The sequence below is a fragment of the Anolis carolinensis genome, chromosome 1 (genome assembly GCF_035594765.1).
Source record: "Anolis carolinensis isolate JA03-04 chromosome 1, rAnoCar3.1.pri, whole genome shotgun sequence".
NCBI lineage: Eukaryota > Metazoa > Chordata > Lepidosauria > Squamata > Dactyloidae > Anolis > Anolis carolinensis.
Genome location: NC_085841.1, coordinates 235,719,500 through 235,735,458, shown reverse-complemented (window position 1 = coordinate 235,735,458; position 15,959 = coordinate 235,719,500). Strand labels below are relative to the sequence as shown.

Sequence of the window (15,959 nt, the reverse complement as noted above, 5' to 3'; positions counted from 1 at the left end):
ATGGAGCACTGTTACTTTCCCACCGAAGCAGTGCCTATTGATCTACTCACATTTGCATGTCAGCCGGCGTTGTCTGCAGATGCCTCCTAGGTCATGTGGCTGGCATGCCTGCATGGAGCACTGTTACCTTCCCACTGAAGCAGTGCCTATTGATCTACTCACATTTGCATGTTTTCAAACTGCTAGGTTGGCAGAAGCTGGGGCTAGCAACAGGAACTCACCCTGTCCCACAGATTTAAACTACCGACCTTCCAGGCAGCAAATCCTGCAGCTTAGCGGTTTAACCTGCTGTGCTACCGTGACCCCTTCCTTGGCAGTAGGGATTCTTATTTTGACAGCATATTCAGTGTAAAGGGCACTTTACATATTTACAGAAGACAGACCTCAGTGCCAAAGTGCTCTCTTCTAGAACACAGAAAACATGGGAAGCCAATGAAGAGGGGGGCATTGTCATTTTTGGCTGTGACACAATGTATTTCAGTGACTACAAACGCATGTGTGTTGCACAGAATTCTGAAACATTCTATCTAGAGACCTGACCATCTGTGTGCTTTGCTGTAAGTAAAACCAACTACAACATGAAGTGAATCGGCCCAGGGGGAATTGCTGACTTGCTAAAAGAGTCATGTGTCTTCTGACTGTCTGGAAAAGGCTTGTGCAATTTCCTTGCCATCTTTTTGATGAGCTGAGATAATATCTCATGCCTCTTTACCTTGCAGTCCGAGTAGGAAAAGCAAGGGCCTGGAATTCATACAAATTAGATTCAAAGCACAATCCCATGCGAGTTCAGTAGTTGAGCCCTTGTTGTGAATACAAAAGGCCACAAATTAGATCCTTACATCTCCAAGGATGGTTCAGGAAAGCTTAGATCTGAATCTCCCAAGTAAACATCCTACTTCTGGATTATTAGAAAACTATTAGAATCCTACTTCTGGATTATTAGAAGCTTCATCAGAAAAGCAGATGAACTGCAGCAGACAGGATGCTGGACATTAACCAACATTAATTGGTTTCAAATGTCTGTTGAACTATGAAATTTCATGCATAACATTGAACAAGTCATTACTTGTCAGTGTAGTCTACCTAATTGTGGTGTTATGAGGATAAACTAGAATAATACCACTTTGTTTCTTTAAAGGACAGAATGAAAAGCTGTGTTACGGAGGTCGGGTAAATAAAGTATGCTGGAATATTATCAAGCACATTTGGCTTGACTCTCCCAAGGCTAAATTGATCTGCACTTCTCTAATGCAACTAGTGACTTGTAGCATTTTAAAGACTCATAAATTTTATTATGGTATAAGCTTTCATGGACAACACTTTAGCTGCCAAGCTTGGAGGGGAAAATGTTTTAGACTACAATTCTCACCTGTAATCCAAAAAAATAACTTTAGTTGCATCTGGTGATATCAGCTCTAGTCTGTGTTGAGCTCATTGCATAATGATATTGCTTTTTTTAAATAAATTTTTTATTAGATTTTCAATTAAAGAGCTTACAGTGAAAGTGTGAGAACAATAGTTTCCAAGGAAAGAGGTGAAAGAAAGAGAATAGACTTCAGGAAACAAAATAATAATAATAAAAAATAATAATAAAAATAGTAATAACAATAATAATAGTAATAAGTGAAAAAGGAAAAAGAAAATTATATTAAGAAAAAAAAATTAAAAAAGAAAAAAAATATAATAAAGACTTCCATCTCATACACAGTTATGAGATGATATTGCTTTTTTTGGTATGATAAATTAGAATGGCTACTTCACTAAAAAAATTTATTTCGTGTCAAAAGCATTGTATGACAAATACATTTCAAATAATGGAAATTAAAAAAAAAAGAAATCACAAGCAACTAAATAGTTTTGGACCAAAAGCGGGCAACAGCAACTGCATTGTCTGTAGCTTTAAACAACTCCTTCACTAAATGATAAGTAGGAATGCTATACTTGTCGAATTTTCACTAATTCAACACTTCCCTCCTGAACCTGCGCCCATGTCCACTAGTCAGCATCCATACAGTAACAGAGAAAAACTGATCACACCAGAATAACAACAATAACCACTTATGTATCCCAGTGTTTATTAGGTTCAGAAAAAAACCTCTGAGTGGCTATCAAAGGGATATTTTTTCCATTTAGTTCAATTTTTCAATTTTCTTTACAGTATCAAGTATGAGTTTATCAAGGTCAAGGCACAATAAAAGTAAGCAAAGAATGTCAAAATGTGCAGATCAAAGTTGCTAACCCTTGATATTCTCCTAGAGTTGCCCTGCCGTGAAAATAAACATCACCATTCTTTTTAATCTTCTTCTGCTCCCACTTCCCACAATCAATGTTTTTCCCTGTGTCCACAAATCTGTTTAAAACCGATAAGTAAACAAAGACCGTACTGCTTTGAACTAGTCTTCTTTTCCCTTCTGTATAAGCCTAGCCCAAAATGCATAGTAATTCCTAGTTCTTTGGTTTCAGTTACTTACTCATTTCTAATGAAACATTAATGGTGTCTTTTATTTAAAAAAAAACATGCTGCCTTAAAAAAACATTCTATATACTAAGATTCAATACTTGGAAATTTCAATTATTGTCACCCCTCGCCCCGATAACAATGCATCGATTATTATTCTGATCCCACACTTCCTGGACTTGATTCACACCTTCCCTGAATTTAGGCATTTTAGGTCCAGGATGCTGGTTAAAAGGTGCCTCAGGCAGCACTGAGTTCTGGGGCTGTTGTTCCATAGTCCCCTTGATCCGCTACTAAGTGCTCATTGGAAACTTCCTGGTAACCTCTGGTCTTGTGCCGCCGGATTCTGTATATCACAAGAGCAATGGTTGTTAGCAGGACAGCCATGGAGACTGAAATTCCAGCAATGGCGCCTGCAGATGGTCTCGACGTTTCCGTACCCTGTACAAGAAAAGCCATTTGCTTCTCATCTGTGGCATTGGCCAGCCGCCAGCTCCCAGTCTGGCGCATTTTAACCCAGGCCAAGCTACCATCAGAGCGCACTAGGATGGTTTCAGGAAGATCGCCACTTAAAGTTGGCGCACGTAAGAAGGGTGGAAGCTTGATAGGAGCTAACTGCTGAGCAAAAAGGGTCCCGGCCTGCAAGCAGTAGAGGATTTCACACCCATCACTGATGTAGGCCTTATGCTGGCTATTTCCAGATGGGCATTTCATGGGATATTGAGTGGAGGACTCCTGGTAGAAAAAGTCCTGGAGGATCCCAGGGCTCTGTCCCTTCAGTAATCCAGCCAAAGGGTTACCAGACTGACAACTAAAGAAGCCACCAAAGGGCACTGCAAAGGGTGTTCCCATCTCATAGTCACTACTGACACACACCTTGAGGTTATCAAATAGTTCCAGTGGGAAGAAATAGGCCGGGCAGGCATAGTTGCTGGTAATGGGGTTCTCACTCCCACTACTATACAGTCCTCCAAAGAGGAATCCTGAATTCTGAGGCACTGGCCCTGTGGCAGCACACCAGTAGGCATTGAACTTCACGGTGGTGGGGTAGTAGCGAATGCCACACACTCTATTACAGCAAGAAAACAAAAGCCAACAGGAATGGCACTGCTCATGGCACTCCGTCTTGGGTTTGCTTGTGGTGCGTTGCTCTCCATGCAGCAAGACGGTGGTAAAGTTAGCTGGGCAAGAAAATCCCCCTGTCAGTGGGTTCTGGACCTGATATGACTGGCAGAGCTCTTCTGTGTCCTGGCCAGCTATACCGTGACACTCCTGGAAGACCCCACCAAAGGTGAAGTTAGTCTTGGAGGCTTGACACGACCCATCATCTACATTGGCCTGGAAGTTGAAGTTGCTAGAATCAGGCTTGACACAGCCTGGGTGGGTGTTCACAGCATAGTAGAGGCGGATAGCGTTTTCCACCAAAGCCGCCACGCGTGTAACTGTTGGTTCTGGCAGTTCTGGTAAGGCCTCAGCTGTGATGAAAAATGGCAGAGGCAACCCAGATTTGCCTATGGCCACTAAGCCATTGGGGATGCCCTCCTGCCACTTCTGGAGGGTGATCCCAGGGTAGAAAGGCACGCTGCCCCAGCTCTCGAGCTTGGAATCCACCGTGTTTTCTATGTACCCCTTGGTCAGATCATCTGAGGTTTGCATCGAAAAATTGATTCCCACATTCACTTTGCTGAAAAAGGTGGCTGAGGCTGAGGCAGTGATGCCTGCTTTCTCAGACTCCTTGTCCAACACAAAACTGCGCTTCACCTGGTCCTCCTGGATTAGGCTGGCTCCAGCTTCCACACCTGTAAGCACATGGGTGCCATAGTTGAGAATCAGCATCTCTGCAAGATACTCAGCGGTCCGGCTCTGGTTGTTCTCCAGCTGGTTGCCTATGGTGAGCAGCTGATGACGGAAATCCTTGTTCAAGGTGAAAGTGGGCTGGGCTTTCACAGAGTAGATGTGATACCGCACTTGCATCCGTGTGGTGACCGTCTCATCGTAGACATTGTGCATCTTTGTCTCCTGGGAGCCCGACGAGAACTTGCCATTGAGTACAGAAAGGAAGGAAGCTTCTGCATTGATGGATGAAGCAAAGGCATCGGTGTAGCTCAGCCAGTCCTCAATGAGCTCCGAATGCACTTCCACCGTGCTCTTCTTGAGGGGCACCACATAGACATCATTGGGAATGAGGTACTGTCCATCTTCGGTGGTCCGGCACTGGGAATAATTGAGGCTCATCACCATTCCCATGTCCACATTGCGCAAATTGTCCCAGCCGCCTCCTGGCAGCACCTCCAGCACTTTCTCCTTAAAGCCTTGAAGCCTACAGGCCGTGAAAGCTATGTCTTCAGCCACTCCCTCCTCTGCCCTCAGGAGAACCAGGAGAGGCCAGAGCCAAAGAGCCATGCTGGAGAGAAGGGAAGGCACCACCTACAAAACAATGGGGAATCTTGTTGTTTAAAAGACCAGCAAATGTATGATGACATAAGCTTCACACTAAAGCTTAAAAAAATAGGGAAAGAATATGCATCCCATCTGAAATCCTTTGGCTTCCTCCTGTAGAATTCTGGGGCTTGCAATTTAGGGGAGGGGCCTTCAAAATGCTCAGCAAGAGAGATCCTGGGCCTTACTAAACTACAAGCCCCAGAATTTTGCAGGAGGTAGCCATAGGATTTCAGATGGGATGCATACTCTTTGCCTACTCTTTAAGCTCTGGTGTTTGTGATAAGGCTGTTGACCAAAGTCCATTTCACCAAATGCAGAACAGTTGCCTTTAAAGGCTGAGTAAGTATATAGAGACAATATATACACATGCCAAAGGAAACATGTTTATTTGGGCCTAGAATGATAAAGTACATCAAGTACATTTTTGACACTCCAATCACAACTTTAATGTGCCCATGATACACAATAGTCTGCAATTCACGATAGCAGCAATAGGAAATAACATGATCACCTTCTTTTGCTAAGGAGTGAATAGTTTTGGCAGGACAGGAAGCAGACAAAAAGTTACTAGGGAAAGTTATTTTTTTGGACTGTAACTCGTAGTTTTTTCCAGCTAGTATGACCACTTTCCCAAGCTCTGTGCTGGAATACCCTAAAAGGTATAGCTTTTTTAAATCGTGTTTTACCTGAGGAGGGGGCCATGAGGGGGTGCCAGAGTGGTCGCCAAAGACCACTAGAAAATACATATTTTTGATGGTCTTTAGGAACCTCTTTGACAGAGAAAGTGGAATATCTCTTCGCCTGTCCTTCTCTTCTTTTTTGGAAACAGACGGTGAATCCTCCCACCAAAAGCCCAATTTGCCCAGTTCTATCGTTGATGGGGTTCAAGATGATCTTTGATTGTAGATGAACTATAAATCCTAGCAACTACAACTCCCAAATGTCAAGGTCTATTTCCCCCAAACTCCACCAGTATTCACATTGGGCATATTGAGTATTCGTGCCAAGTTTGGTCCAGATCCATCATTGCTTGCATCCACAGTGCTCTCTGAATGTAGGTGAACTATAACTCTAAAACTCAAGGTCAATGCCCACTAAACCCTTCCAGTATTTTCTGTTGGTCATGGGAGTTCTATGTTCCAAATTTGGTTCAATTCCATTGTTGGTGGAGTTCAGAATACTTCTTGAATGTAAATGAACTACAACTCCCAGCAGCTACAACTCCCAAAGGACAAAATCAAATCCCCCCCCCCCAACCCCACTGGTATTCAAATTTGAGCGTATGGGGTATTTATGCCAAATTTGATCCAGTGAATGAAATCCATCGTGCATATCAGATATTTACATTATGATTCATAACAGTAGCAAAATGACAGTTATGAAGCAGCAATGAAAATAATGTTATGGTTGGGGGTCACCACAACATGAGGAACTGTATTAAGGGGTGGAGGCATTAAGAAGGTTGAGAACCACTGCATTAGATGACCTTGGGCAAGTCATTCTCTTTTACATCCAATTCTGAACAAATCTTTGCCAAGAAATCCCTGTGATAGGTTTACCTTTAGAACACGTATAGGCAAATTATAGGCAAATTAAGCAGCTGAGGGGGAAAAGGAAGGGGCCTGAGGCTGTTAGGAAGGGTGGGAGTCGAAGTCCAAAACATCTGGAGGGCCAAAGTTTGCCTATACCTGCTTTAGAACAAGAAGCCCCTCTGCAACTTTTGCATCCCTTTAAAAAAACCCAGGGTAAATGACCCAAAAGCCCACAAAGCTTCAAATATCACGTCCAGCCTCTGTGAAAAGGCCTAGGGTGCATCTACACTGAGGAATGGTTGTGGTTTGACACCACTTGAACTGCCATGGCTCAGTGCTATAGAATCAAGGGCGTTGTAGTTTTACAAGGTCTGCCAAAGAGCGTACTAGCACTCACTAAACCACAGACCCTAAGATCCCACAGTATGGCGACAGTGACAGTTCAAGTGGTCTCAAACTGCATCCATCCTCCAGTGTAGATGCTCCCCAGGAGGAGAATAAGTTCTTTACCTGCAACTCCTTGACTGCTTCTGTTTCTCTGGTCCTACAAGTGTTGTCCCCTTTCTGTCTCCAAGTGGGTCCTATGGTTGAGAGGAAGACACTGATTTTGAACAGGGGGTGAGGCGGAGAGAGCAACTCCTCTTGCTCAATGCTTTTGTTTTGGAGGCAACCCTCCTTCTCCCCATGGGTGTTTCCTTTCCTACCTCAAGGGAGTACGAGATGAATCACAGGTCATCTGACCTCAGGAACCGTCGCTGGGGGAAAGGGAAACACGAACCCCTCATAAAAAATCCCTTCTACGACCCATCGCTGCTGTGCTCACACCTTTCCTTGGATCCTGTTCCTTCCCTTTGCATTGGAGTCGATTCCCTTTGCAGCTGGGAATTTCCAGCCGGGGACTGAAACGAAAATGAAACCTTGCAGTTTCAGACAAATAAAAATGGGGAATTTCTAGCCTTAAGTGGCACTATTTGTATGCCGAAGGAAGATCACACTCTGGAAATCTTCGGGGAACATTTGCTTCTGTTAGAAGCCGTTTAATGTACAGTGTTTGCTCGCTTATCATTCCAGGACCACCCGTGAAAAGTGAAAATCCGCAAAGTAGGGATGCTATATTTGGACATTATATAGGGATGCTCCCGCCACTGCCTTATGAGGCAAAAACAAAGCTGCTTCAGCCTCCTTTGCTCTCCCTTCAGCTTCTCAGTTCCTTCCTTAGACTTCCCCTTAGGAAGGGAGTCGAAAGAGGGATTTGTAATATTATTTTATGATTTATAATATTTTAGTGTTTATTAAAAACCCGCAAAGTAGTGAGGGAACACAGTATGTGTTGTCGAAGTCTACATACCCTGTTTCCCCGAAAATAAGACATCCCCAGAAAATAAGACCTAGTAGAGGTTTTGCTGAATTGCTAAATATAAGGCCTCCCCTGAAAGTAAGACCTAGCAAAGTTTTTGTTTGGAAGCATGCCCGTCAAACAGAACACCAGAGCATGCGGGATCGGTAAATGTATGTACCATAGATTGTTGTACATGGAAATAATGATAGTAACAAGAAATTCTTGATAGGATTCACAGTTTGTCTGGTTATGCTGGTTTGTATGATATCTACTGTACAGTATATAATAAATGTTCTTTTTTTTTTGTTCAACAATAAATGTGAATTCTTCTTCATGGAAAAATAAAACATCCCCTGAAAATAAGACCTAGCACATCTTTGGGAGCAAAAATTAATATAAGACACTGTCTTATTTTCGGGGAAACATGGTAGAGATCACCAAATGCAGCATCGCCCAAACACAAATCAAGGAACATGAAAGGCACTGCAGACTCATTCAGTTGGAGAAGTCCGCCATAGCAGAGCATGTGATGAACCAACCTCAGCACAGTGTATTATTTGAGAACACAGAAATGCTGGATCACTCTAACAATCACCATGTCAGACTACACTGTGAAGCCATTGAAATTCACAAGCATGTGGACCATTTCACCAGGAAGGAGGAAACCATGAAAATGAATAAAATCTGGCTACCAGTATTTTAAAAAACTCTAAAATCAGGGCAGTAAATAAAGAACAACACTCTGAAAACAGGAATTCCAGACATGAAACAATCAGGGCCAGCTAACACCTCCAAACAAAGGATGCCCCCAGGCAGGAATCAACTAGGACATGAAGCTTTCAAGGCCATTAATGCTAAGCAAGGTGATTAATTACTACATTCACACTGTCCTCCAACAGACAAGAGTTCTTTCTCCCACCCTAGACATGACCTTTCACCCACATCTACAGAAGGAATCCTCAGAGGTTGTGAGGTATATTGGAAACTAGGCAAGGGAGGTTTATATATCTGTGGAAGGCCCAGGGTGGGAGAAAGAATGCTTGTCTGTTGGAGGCAAATGTGAATGTTGTAATTAATCATATTGATTAGCATTGAAAAGACTTGCAACTTCAAGGCCTGATTCCTGCCTGGGGGAATCCTTTGTTGGGAGGTGTTAGCTGGCCCTGATTGATTCATGTGTGGAATTGCTGTTTTCAGAGTGTTGTTCTTTATTTACTGTCCTGATTTTAGAGGTTTTTTTAAATACAGATAGCCAGATTTTATTTATTTTCATGGCCTTGAAGCTGCAAGCCTTTTCAATGCTAATCAAGGTGATAAATTACAACATTCACACTTTCCAACAGACAAGAGTTCTTTCTCCCACCCTGGACCTTCCACAAATATATAAACCTCCCTTGCCTAGTTTCCAATAAACCTCACAACCTATGGATGCCTGTCATAGATGTGGGCAAAATGTCAGGAGAGAATGCTTCTGAAACATGGCCATACAGCCCGGAAAACTCACAGTAGCCCAGTAATTCTGGCCATGAAAGTCTTCGTCAACACAAGAACTAATCTTATAGATAATTAATAGAAAGGGGTGATGGAGATGCTACCTCCATCACTCTGTGATGGAATAGTTGGCCTTTGTGATTACAATAACCCCATGAAAGGAGAACACTTTCAAAGAGGAGAAATACCAACTGGCTTGTTATTGCTTGTCAGGGAAGCCAGCTCTTTGTAAGCTGATATGTGACATCTTAAGCCGGCCATTCTCAGAAGAAGTTCGCCAGCGGCTGCCCTTGGAAGCAAACACTTAACCTTTGGAGGCTCGCTTAGCATCTCCCTTCAGATATAACTGCTCACTTGTTTCAGCAATCAGCAGGCATTTGCCTGAGCAACACTGACAGATCACCCAATCCTGGGGTTTCCAGACGTCCCCAATAGCCGTGGTAAATGACAAGTAGGCAGGGCAACTGGTGGCTTCCATGTCTGTGCAGCAGTTAATCCATGCTGATTTTAAATGTAAATTTTAACTGAGGCATCCAAACTGGCCAAATCTATTTTCGGGATAAGGTTCAGCACCTTGGATCACTCCTTTGAAGTATAGATAGTGGCTCTGTAGATCAACTCCAGGGCAAACTATAAAGAAGATATCCAAGTGCTGATCCTATCTCGGGCACCTTGGACTAAGGACCCCATCACATGTAGGACACTTTAGGTCCATTTAAAGTGGGTGAAGTGGCATGGAGCCCATCAGATAGTCAGATGACATTTGCCTACTTTTATTTTATTTTATTGTATTAGTAGCTTAGGTACCTGGCAATGCCCAGGTTATTTGAAAAGGGCCTTGTTTGTTTTATGATGTTAGGTAATATCAGTTTGGTCATATGTTAACACTATGTCTTAGAAAAAAATGTAGTCTTTGCTTTTGCTTTTTATGAATGCTCTCATTAGAAAATGCATAAGGATGCTGGTGAACTACAATTCCCCAAAATCTTGGGTCAACCCTCCCAACCCCCCCCCCCCCCCCCCCGTATTCACAGTTGGCCACGATGGATCTGTGTGCCAAATTTGGCCTAGATCCACCATCTGCTGGGTTCGATGTTCTCTGGATAAGGGCAAACTACTACTCTCAGATTCCTAGGGCAATCACCCCGAAACCGTGCCAGTATTCACAATTGGCCATGTTGGGTCTGTGTGTCAAGTTTAGTCCAGATCTGACATTGGCAGCATTTAGTATTTTCTGAATACAGGTTAATTGTAATTCCTGGATGCCAAATTCAATCACCCCCCCCCCCCAAACCCCGCCAGTACACAAAGTTGGCTGTGTTAGGTCTGTGTGGCAAGTTTTGTCCAGATTGGTCATCTGCTGGTCATCTGCTGCTCTGAATACGAATGAGCTATAACTCTCTGATGCCAAGGTCAATCACCCGCAAAGCCTGCCAGTATTTACAGTTGACCATGTTGGGTCTGTATGCCAAGTTTGGTCCAGATCCGTCACTTGCTGGGTTCAGTGTTCTGTGAATGCAGGTCAACTATAACTCCCTGATGTCAAGATCAAGCAACACAAGTTGGCAGTGTTGGGTCTGTATGCCAAGTGTGGTCCAGATCTATCATTGGTGGGGTTCAGAGATAAAGTTCAATCACCCCCCAAAGTCCACCAGTATTCCCAGTTGGCCATGTTGAATTTGTGTGCCAAGTTTGGTCCAGATCTGTCATCAGATGGGTTCAGTGTTCTCTGAATATGGATGAACTATAACTCTTGGATGTCAAGGTCAATCACCCGCAAACCCCGGCAGTATGCAAATTTGGCCATGTTGGGTCTGTATGCCATTTTAGTTCCAGATCCATCATTGGTGGGGTTCAGACTGCTCTTAGATTGCAGGTGAACTATACATCCCAGTCCCTACAACTCTTACAATTCATGGTGAATTCTCCCCAAACCTCTCTAGTATGTTCAGTTGGTGATAAATTCCTCTGTTTGCTGTGTGCCTTAGAAAAGGGTTGGTAAGGGTTAAGGGAGAGGCAGTGGGCGAGATCATGCAAATGAAAAGAGAAAGGAACACTGGGGTGTGCTCACTGTAACCTGCAATGTCCTGGGAGGGAGTCAGTTGGTGGCTCCTCAGCACCAGGAACTACAGCCTGTTTGGGGTGGCCAGAGGCTGTCTGTGTGAGCAGACACCCATGCCACATACACACATACAGATTTTCATTTTTATTATGTGTAAAGATTTTATGTTGTGAGCCTCCCTGTGTACCTTGGGGAGATGGGGCAGGATATCAAGTTTATTATTATTACTACTACTGGCCGTCATCTGTTGCCTTTTGTCCTTGAAATGGAACTGAAGCGTGTTGAAAGGAGTGAGTTCAGAACATGGGGAGAAATCGTGTTCTGAACCCTTGGCGCATACCAGAACCATTGCTAACACCGAAGAACACATGTGATGGATTCTGACAGATTCTTCCCCTGTTGAATGGTTTCAGTGATGTGGAAAAATGGGCATTCCTTACCACTTTGCTTTCAATGCATTTTTTCCTTAATAGTGATCTAGCCTCTAAATTGTGCTCTTGCTAGCTTTTTAATGTAACACTGGTCTAATGAAGAGAAGCAAAGCCCTGCAAGAAGGGATCAGAGCAAAGGGGCTTATAATTACACTGATATAATGGAACGAAGGAAGATATGGAAAAGACTTATTGTGGCAAAGGGGTTTAAAATTCCCCCACTCCCGCCCCCCCCCCCCAATGGGATAATGAAGTTATCCCTGATTTTTTAAAAAAAGTAATATGGAGAGGATAGAGAAAAATATGGCATTCCCCGTGTGATGTTTCTGTATGTAGGCGATAATGGACAAAAACCTGAAGAGAAAAACATGTGTGATGGGAAGACAGAACTTGAAACAGAATGATTTGGGATCCAATGCTACTATTCCCTTTGCTAGACAGATGGTCCCCCGCACTTCTCAAAGTCCATGTGATGAGGTCCTAAAATTTGAATGGAATCACAGTCCTGTTGACATGTATGGCAGAAGTTGCTATTGAAAGAAGGCGAGGTATTGTAGCAATCAACTTTTTTTTATATTGGCCCAAGGAAAGGAAATCCAAGAGACACAGATATCTATAGCAAACACCAAATAGCGAAACAACAAGTAGTCAACTGTTATACAGTACTAAAATGTATGAGTCAATTTAATCTAGAAATGAATAGCTGAACAAAGATATACAATGCTACAATACCCAATAATGCAGGTTTTTTTTTCCTTTGCAGAGATTATTAATATAATCAGAGTTTTTGTCTTCACTCGTACATATAGTATTTTAAATATAAATCCCGTTGGTAATCTGTATATTCCTTGTGGGGGTAGTTCAAACTGTCAGAGTTATATCTTCATTCTTCCATATAGTCTTATAATTGGTTGAAAGTCAGCTGTGATCAACATTGCTGTGCAATTTGAAGAGGCACGAATGGAGGGCGAAAGGGAGAGGAAGGCGTGTCAAGCCAACCCTGACTGGGACCGCCTTCCACCTGGAAACTGATGCCCTCACTGTGGAAGAACATGTGGATCAAGAATAGGCCTGTACAGTCACCTACAGACCCACCGCCAAGACACTACACTTGGAAGGCAATCATACTTGGACACGAGTGATCGTCGATGATGATGACGATAGTCAGTTATTGCTGGATGGTGACCTATTGAAGGACCTATAGAGTCTTAAAGAGAATTTTAAATCAAATCCATGGATAACCAAATCTGTAAAAGTCAAACTCACAAACGTGAAAGGCCAAGCATACACACAGAACAGTCAGCACTCCAATAAATGTTCTAATATCACTTGGATGTTCTGAAGGTTTTCACCCCATTACAATTTCTCCTCTAAAGTTCCCCACAAAACCTGTGCATTCCCAAAGACTCTCCTGAGACTGCTGAGATGTGTTTATTATGGCCTGATTTTATTAGTTGCATTCATACTCTGCCTTTTCTTCAGTAAGCTCCAGATGTGTTTCATGGCTCTTCTCTTTCCCACATTTTCCTCACAAGAACCCTGTGAGGCAGGCTGAGAGTGTATGATGCTCAAGAGCAGGGGTCCTCAAACTTTTGAAGCAGAGGGCCGGTCCACAATCCTTCAGACTGTTGAGGGGCCGAATTATCATTTGAAAAAAAATACAAACAAATTCCTATGCACACTGCACATGTCTTATTTTTTGTAGTGCAAAACAGCAACAACAACAACAATGATAGAACAATACAATATTTTAAAACGAAAACAATTTTAATCAACATAAACCTATCAGGATTTCAATTGAAAGTGTGGGCCTGCTTCTGGCCAATGAGATAGTCAAGTTAATTAGGATTGTTGTTGTGTGCCTTCAAGTCATTTCAGACTTTGGCCAAGCCTAAGTCTAAAATTAATTATTTATTTACTGCATTTATTTACTGCATTTATATCCTGCCCTTCTCACCCCGAAGGGGACTCAGAGCAGCTGTATGTACATACAATGTATTATATTATTAGCATAGTACAATATTAGCATTATATATTACTATATTGAACTATACCACTATACTGTAATATTATATCTAATATATAACATATAATTAATTAATATAATAAGGTAAAGGTTTTCTCCTGACGTTAAGTCCAGTCATGTCTGACTCTGGAGGTTGGGGCTCATCTCCATTTCTAAGCCGAAGAGCCAGCGTTGTCCGTAGACACCTCCAAGGTCATGGGGCCATTGGCATGACTGCATGGAGCGCTGTTACCTTTCCGCCGGAGCGGTACCTATTGATCTACTCACATTGGCATGTTTTCGAACTGCTAGGTTGGCAGGAGCTGGAGCAACAGCGGGTGCTCACTCCGCTCCCGGGGTTTGAACCTGGGACCTTTCGGTCTCCAGCTCAGTGCTTTAATGCACTTCGCCACCAGGGCTGCAGAATTAATATAATAAAATAATATTATTATCAATATTATATGTATATACAATATATTATATTATTAAAACTGATATAAAAATATTATATTATAAAACTGAGGACTGGGGCCAGGTAAATGACCTTGGAGGGCCGCATCCGGCCCCCGGGCCTTAGTTTGGGGACCCCTGCTCAAGAGTGTGTTTTATGGGTCAATGAAAACAGATATTCAAGTCCCAGGTCATCACTTTCCAAATTAAGTTATCATATAAATATGACTGCTGTATTGCTTTGGATTATGCCTCTCCATGTCTATGAGATGTGTCTTTTTAAATATCCGGACACGGACACAACATTTTTAATTCGCTGTGTAGGATCAAATCTTGCAATTTTATGGTACGGGCCTATCATGGTGACCTGAATATAAAAAGAGATGGACATTCTCAGGACCGCTAAAAGGAAATACTTTGCTGATCCTCTTTTTCCCAACAGCAGTTTTTCCTTTTTGTGGGATTTTTCAATATTTCCTTCATGCTGGATCACAAAAGATACTCAAAGGACCCGCACAAAGGACAGGATCTGACTTGCTGTCTATGCAGGAAGAAGGCAACATCCCTCATTCAGCTTGACCTTCTAAGCATGGAGCACCCACAGTCTTGGCACACATCTTGTGTTCTTGCACATTATTAGTAGAGGAGGAGTTATACGGCTCTTGTATTGCATTTCTTTCCTAAGAGCTGCCCACAAGTCCTCAGAAGAACAATCAAGTGGTTGTCCAGTATCTCACTTCTATGGTGGCGTGGATTGCTTGTTTCTGGTGAAAACATCACCCACGGTCTGAAAGCCTCTAGTTTCAGATCTGAGCATAAATTTTGTCTAATGAGCCAATCTGGAAACAAATGCCTAATAGCCTGCCAAAGGAGACTAGAAAGAGGTCTTGTTTGTTGCCTTGTGTAACCTACTAAACACACAAATCCCACATAAATCTCATTATTAGCCAAATATGTTGGAAATGACAACCTTCATCTAACAATCTGTTTGTCTATGATCTTGTTGCTTGGTGTTTCCTGTATGTATGTTCTGATGTGCAACTTCCTTTATGGTATCTGAGAAATTATAAAAGGGGCTGCAGACTACATGCTCTTTTTCTCTCCTTTTGACTATGTGACCTGTTGATAGCTGTTTTGTCACTAGAGAGATGCCCTGGCCAGCTGGCACAGGGAACCATCTCAAAGATATTTGAAACTGGACTAACAAGTTTTTGTACCTGTGTATGCTGATCACATGAAAGTTGTAAGTAAACCAAATATGTTATTTCCATCAAAGTCTACTTCATTTGTGTCTCTTGAGTGCATGATATGAAACAAGTCGTTTTATGGAAGAATACATTTTAGGCACTGAAAAAGAAAACACTTCTAAAGCTCTGCTGTTTTTATGCACTGGCAAATCTCTCTTTTCCTGACAGATCGGAGATTACTGGTTGTTCAATCTAACAACTGAAACCACTGCCTAGCATGATTATATTTGGTTGTATACTACAAGAGGAGATTCTGCACTAAAGGGTTGTTGTTGTTTTTTTGCTCTTCTCTAAAAGGTCATGTTCTCTAATCCATCACCCTGAGGAATAGTATGTTTCACACAAATGCACACTTGCGAAGTTCTTTTTTTCATGCACTTAATCATAGCAATCATTAAAATGTTCAGCCTAGTTAAGACTGAAAGTCATTTCTGTTAAAGAAAATCAAGAAGCTCAGTGCTGAAGAAATGGCAGCATTAACAAATATAATTTTTGTATTCCT

General features: G+C 42.4%; 1 protein-coding gene across 2 annotated transcripts; it reads right to left on the bottom strand.

The window, feature by feature from the left end:
- Positions 1–2,058: 2,058 nt before the first annotated feature.
- LOC100565285 (macrophage-expressed gene 1 protein) lies at positions 2,059–7,332 on the bottom strand. Of its 2 annotated transcripts, XM_003215004.4 has the most exons (3): positions 7,137–7,332; positions 6,943–7,013; positions 2,059–4,885 (listed from the first exon to the last, which is right to left on the bottom strand). In XM_003215004.4, the coding sequence occupies exon 3, from the start codon at positions 4,859–4,861 to the stop codon at positions 2,699–2,701; it is 2,163 nt and encodes a 720-aa protein (XP_003215052.2). In that variant the 5' UTR covers positions 4,862–4,885; positions 6,943–7,013; positions 7,137–7,332; the 3' UTR covers positions 2,059–2,698. The 2 variants fall into 2 exon arrangements, with proteins under 2 accessions (XP_003215052.2, XP_008108990.2); XM_008110783.3 differs by lacking the exon at positions 7,137–7,332 and having other exon boundaries at positions 6,943–7,118.
- Positions 7,333–15,959: the final 8,627 nt, after the last annotated feature.

Coding starts and splice junctions, on each gene's coding strand:
- LOC100565285 (XM_003215004.4), bottom strand. CDS start 4,861: ATGGCTCTTTGGCTCTGGCCTCTCCTGGTTCTCCTGAGGGCAGAGGAG.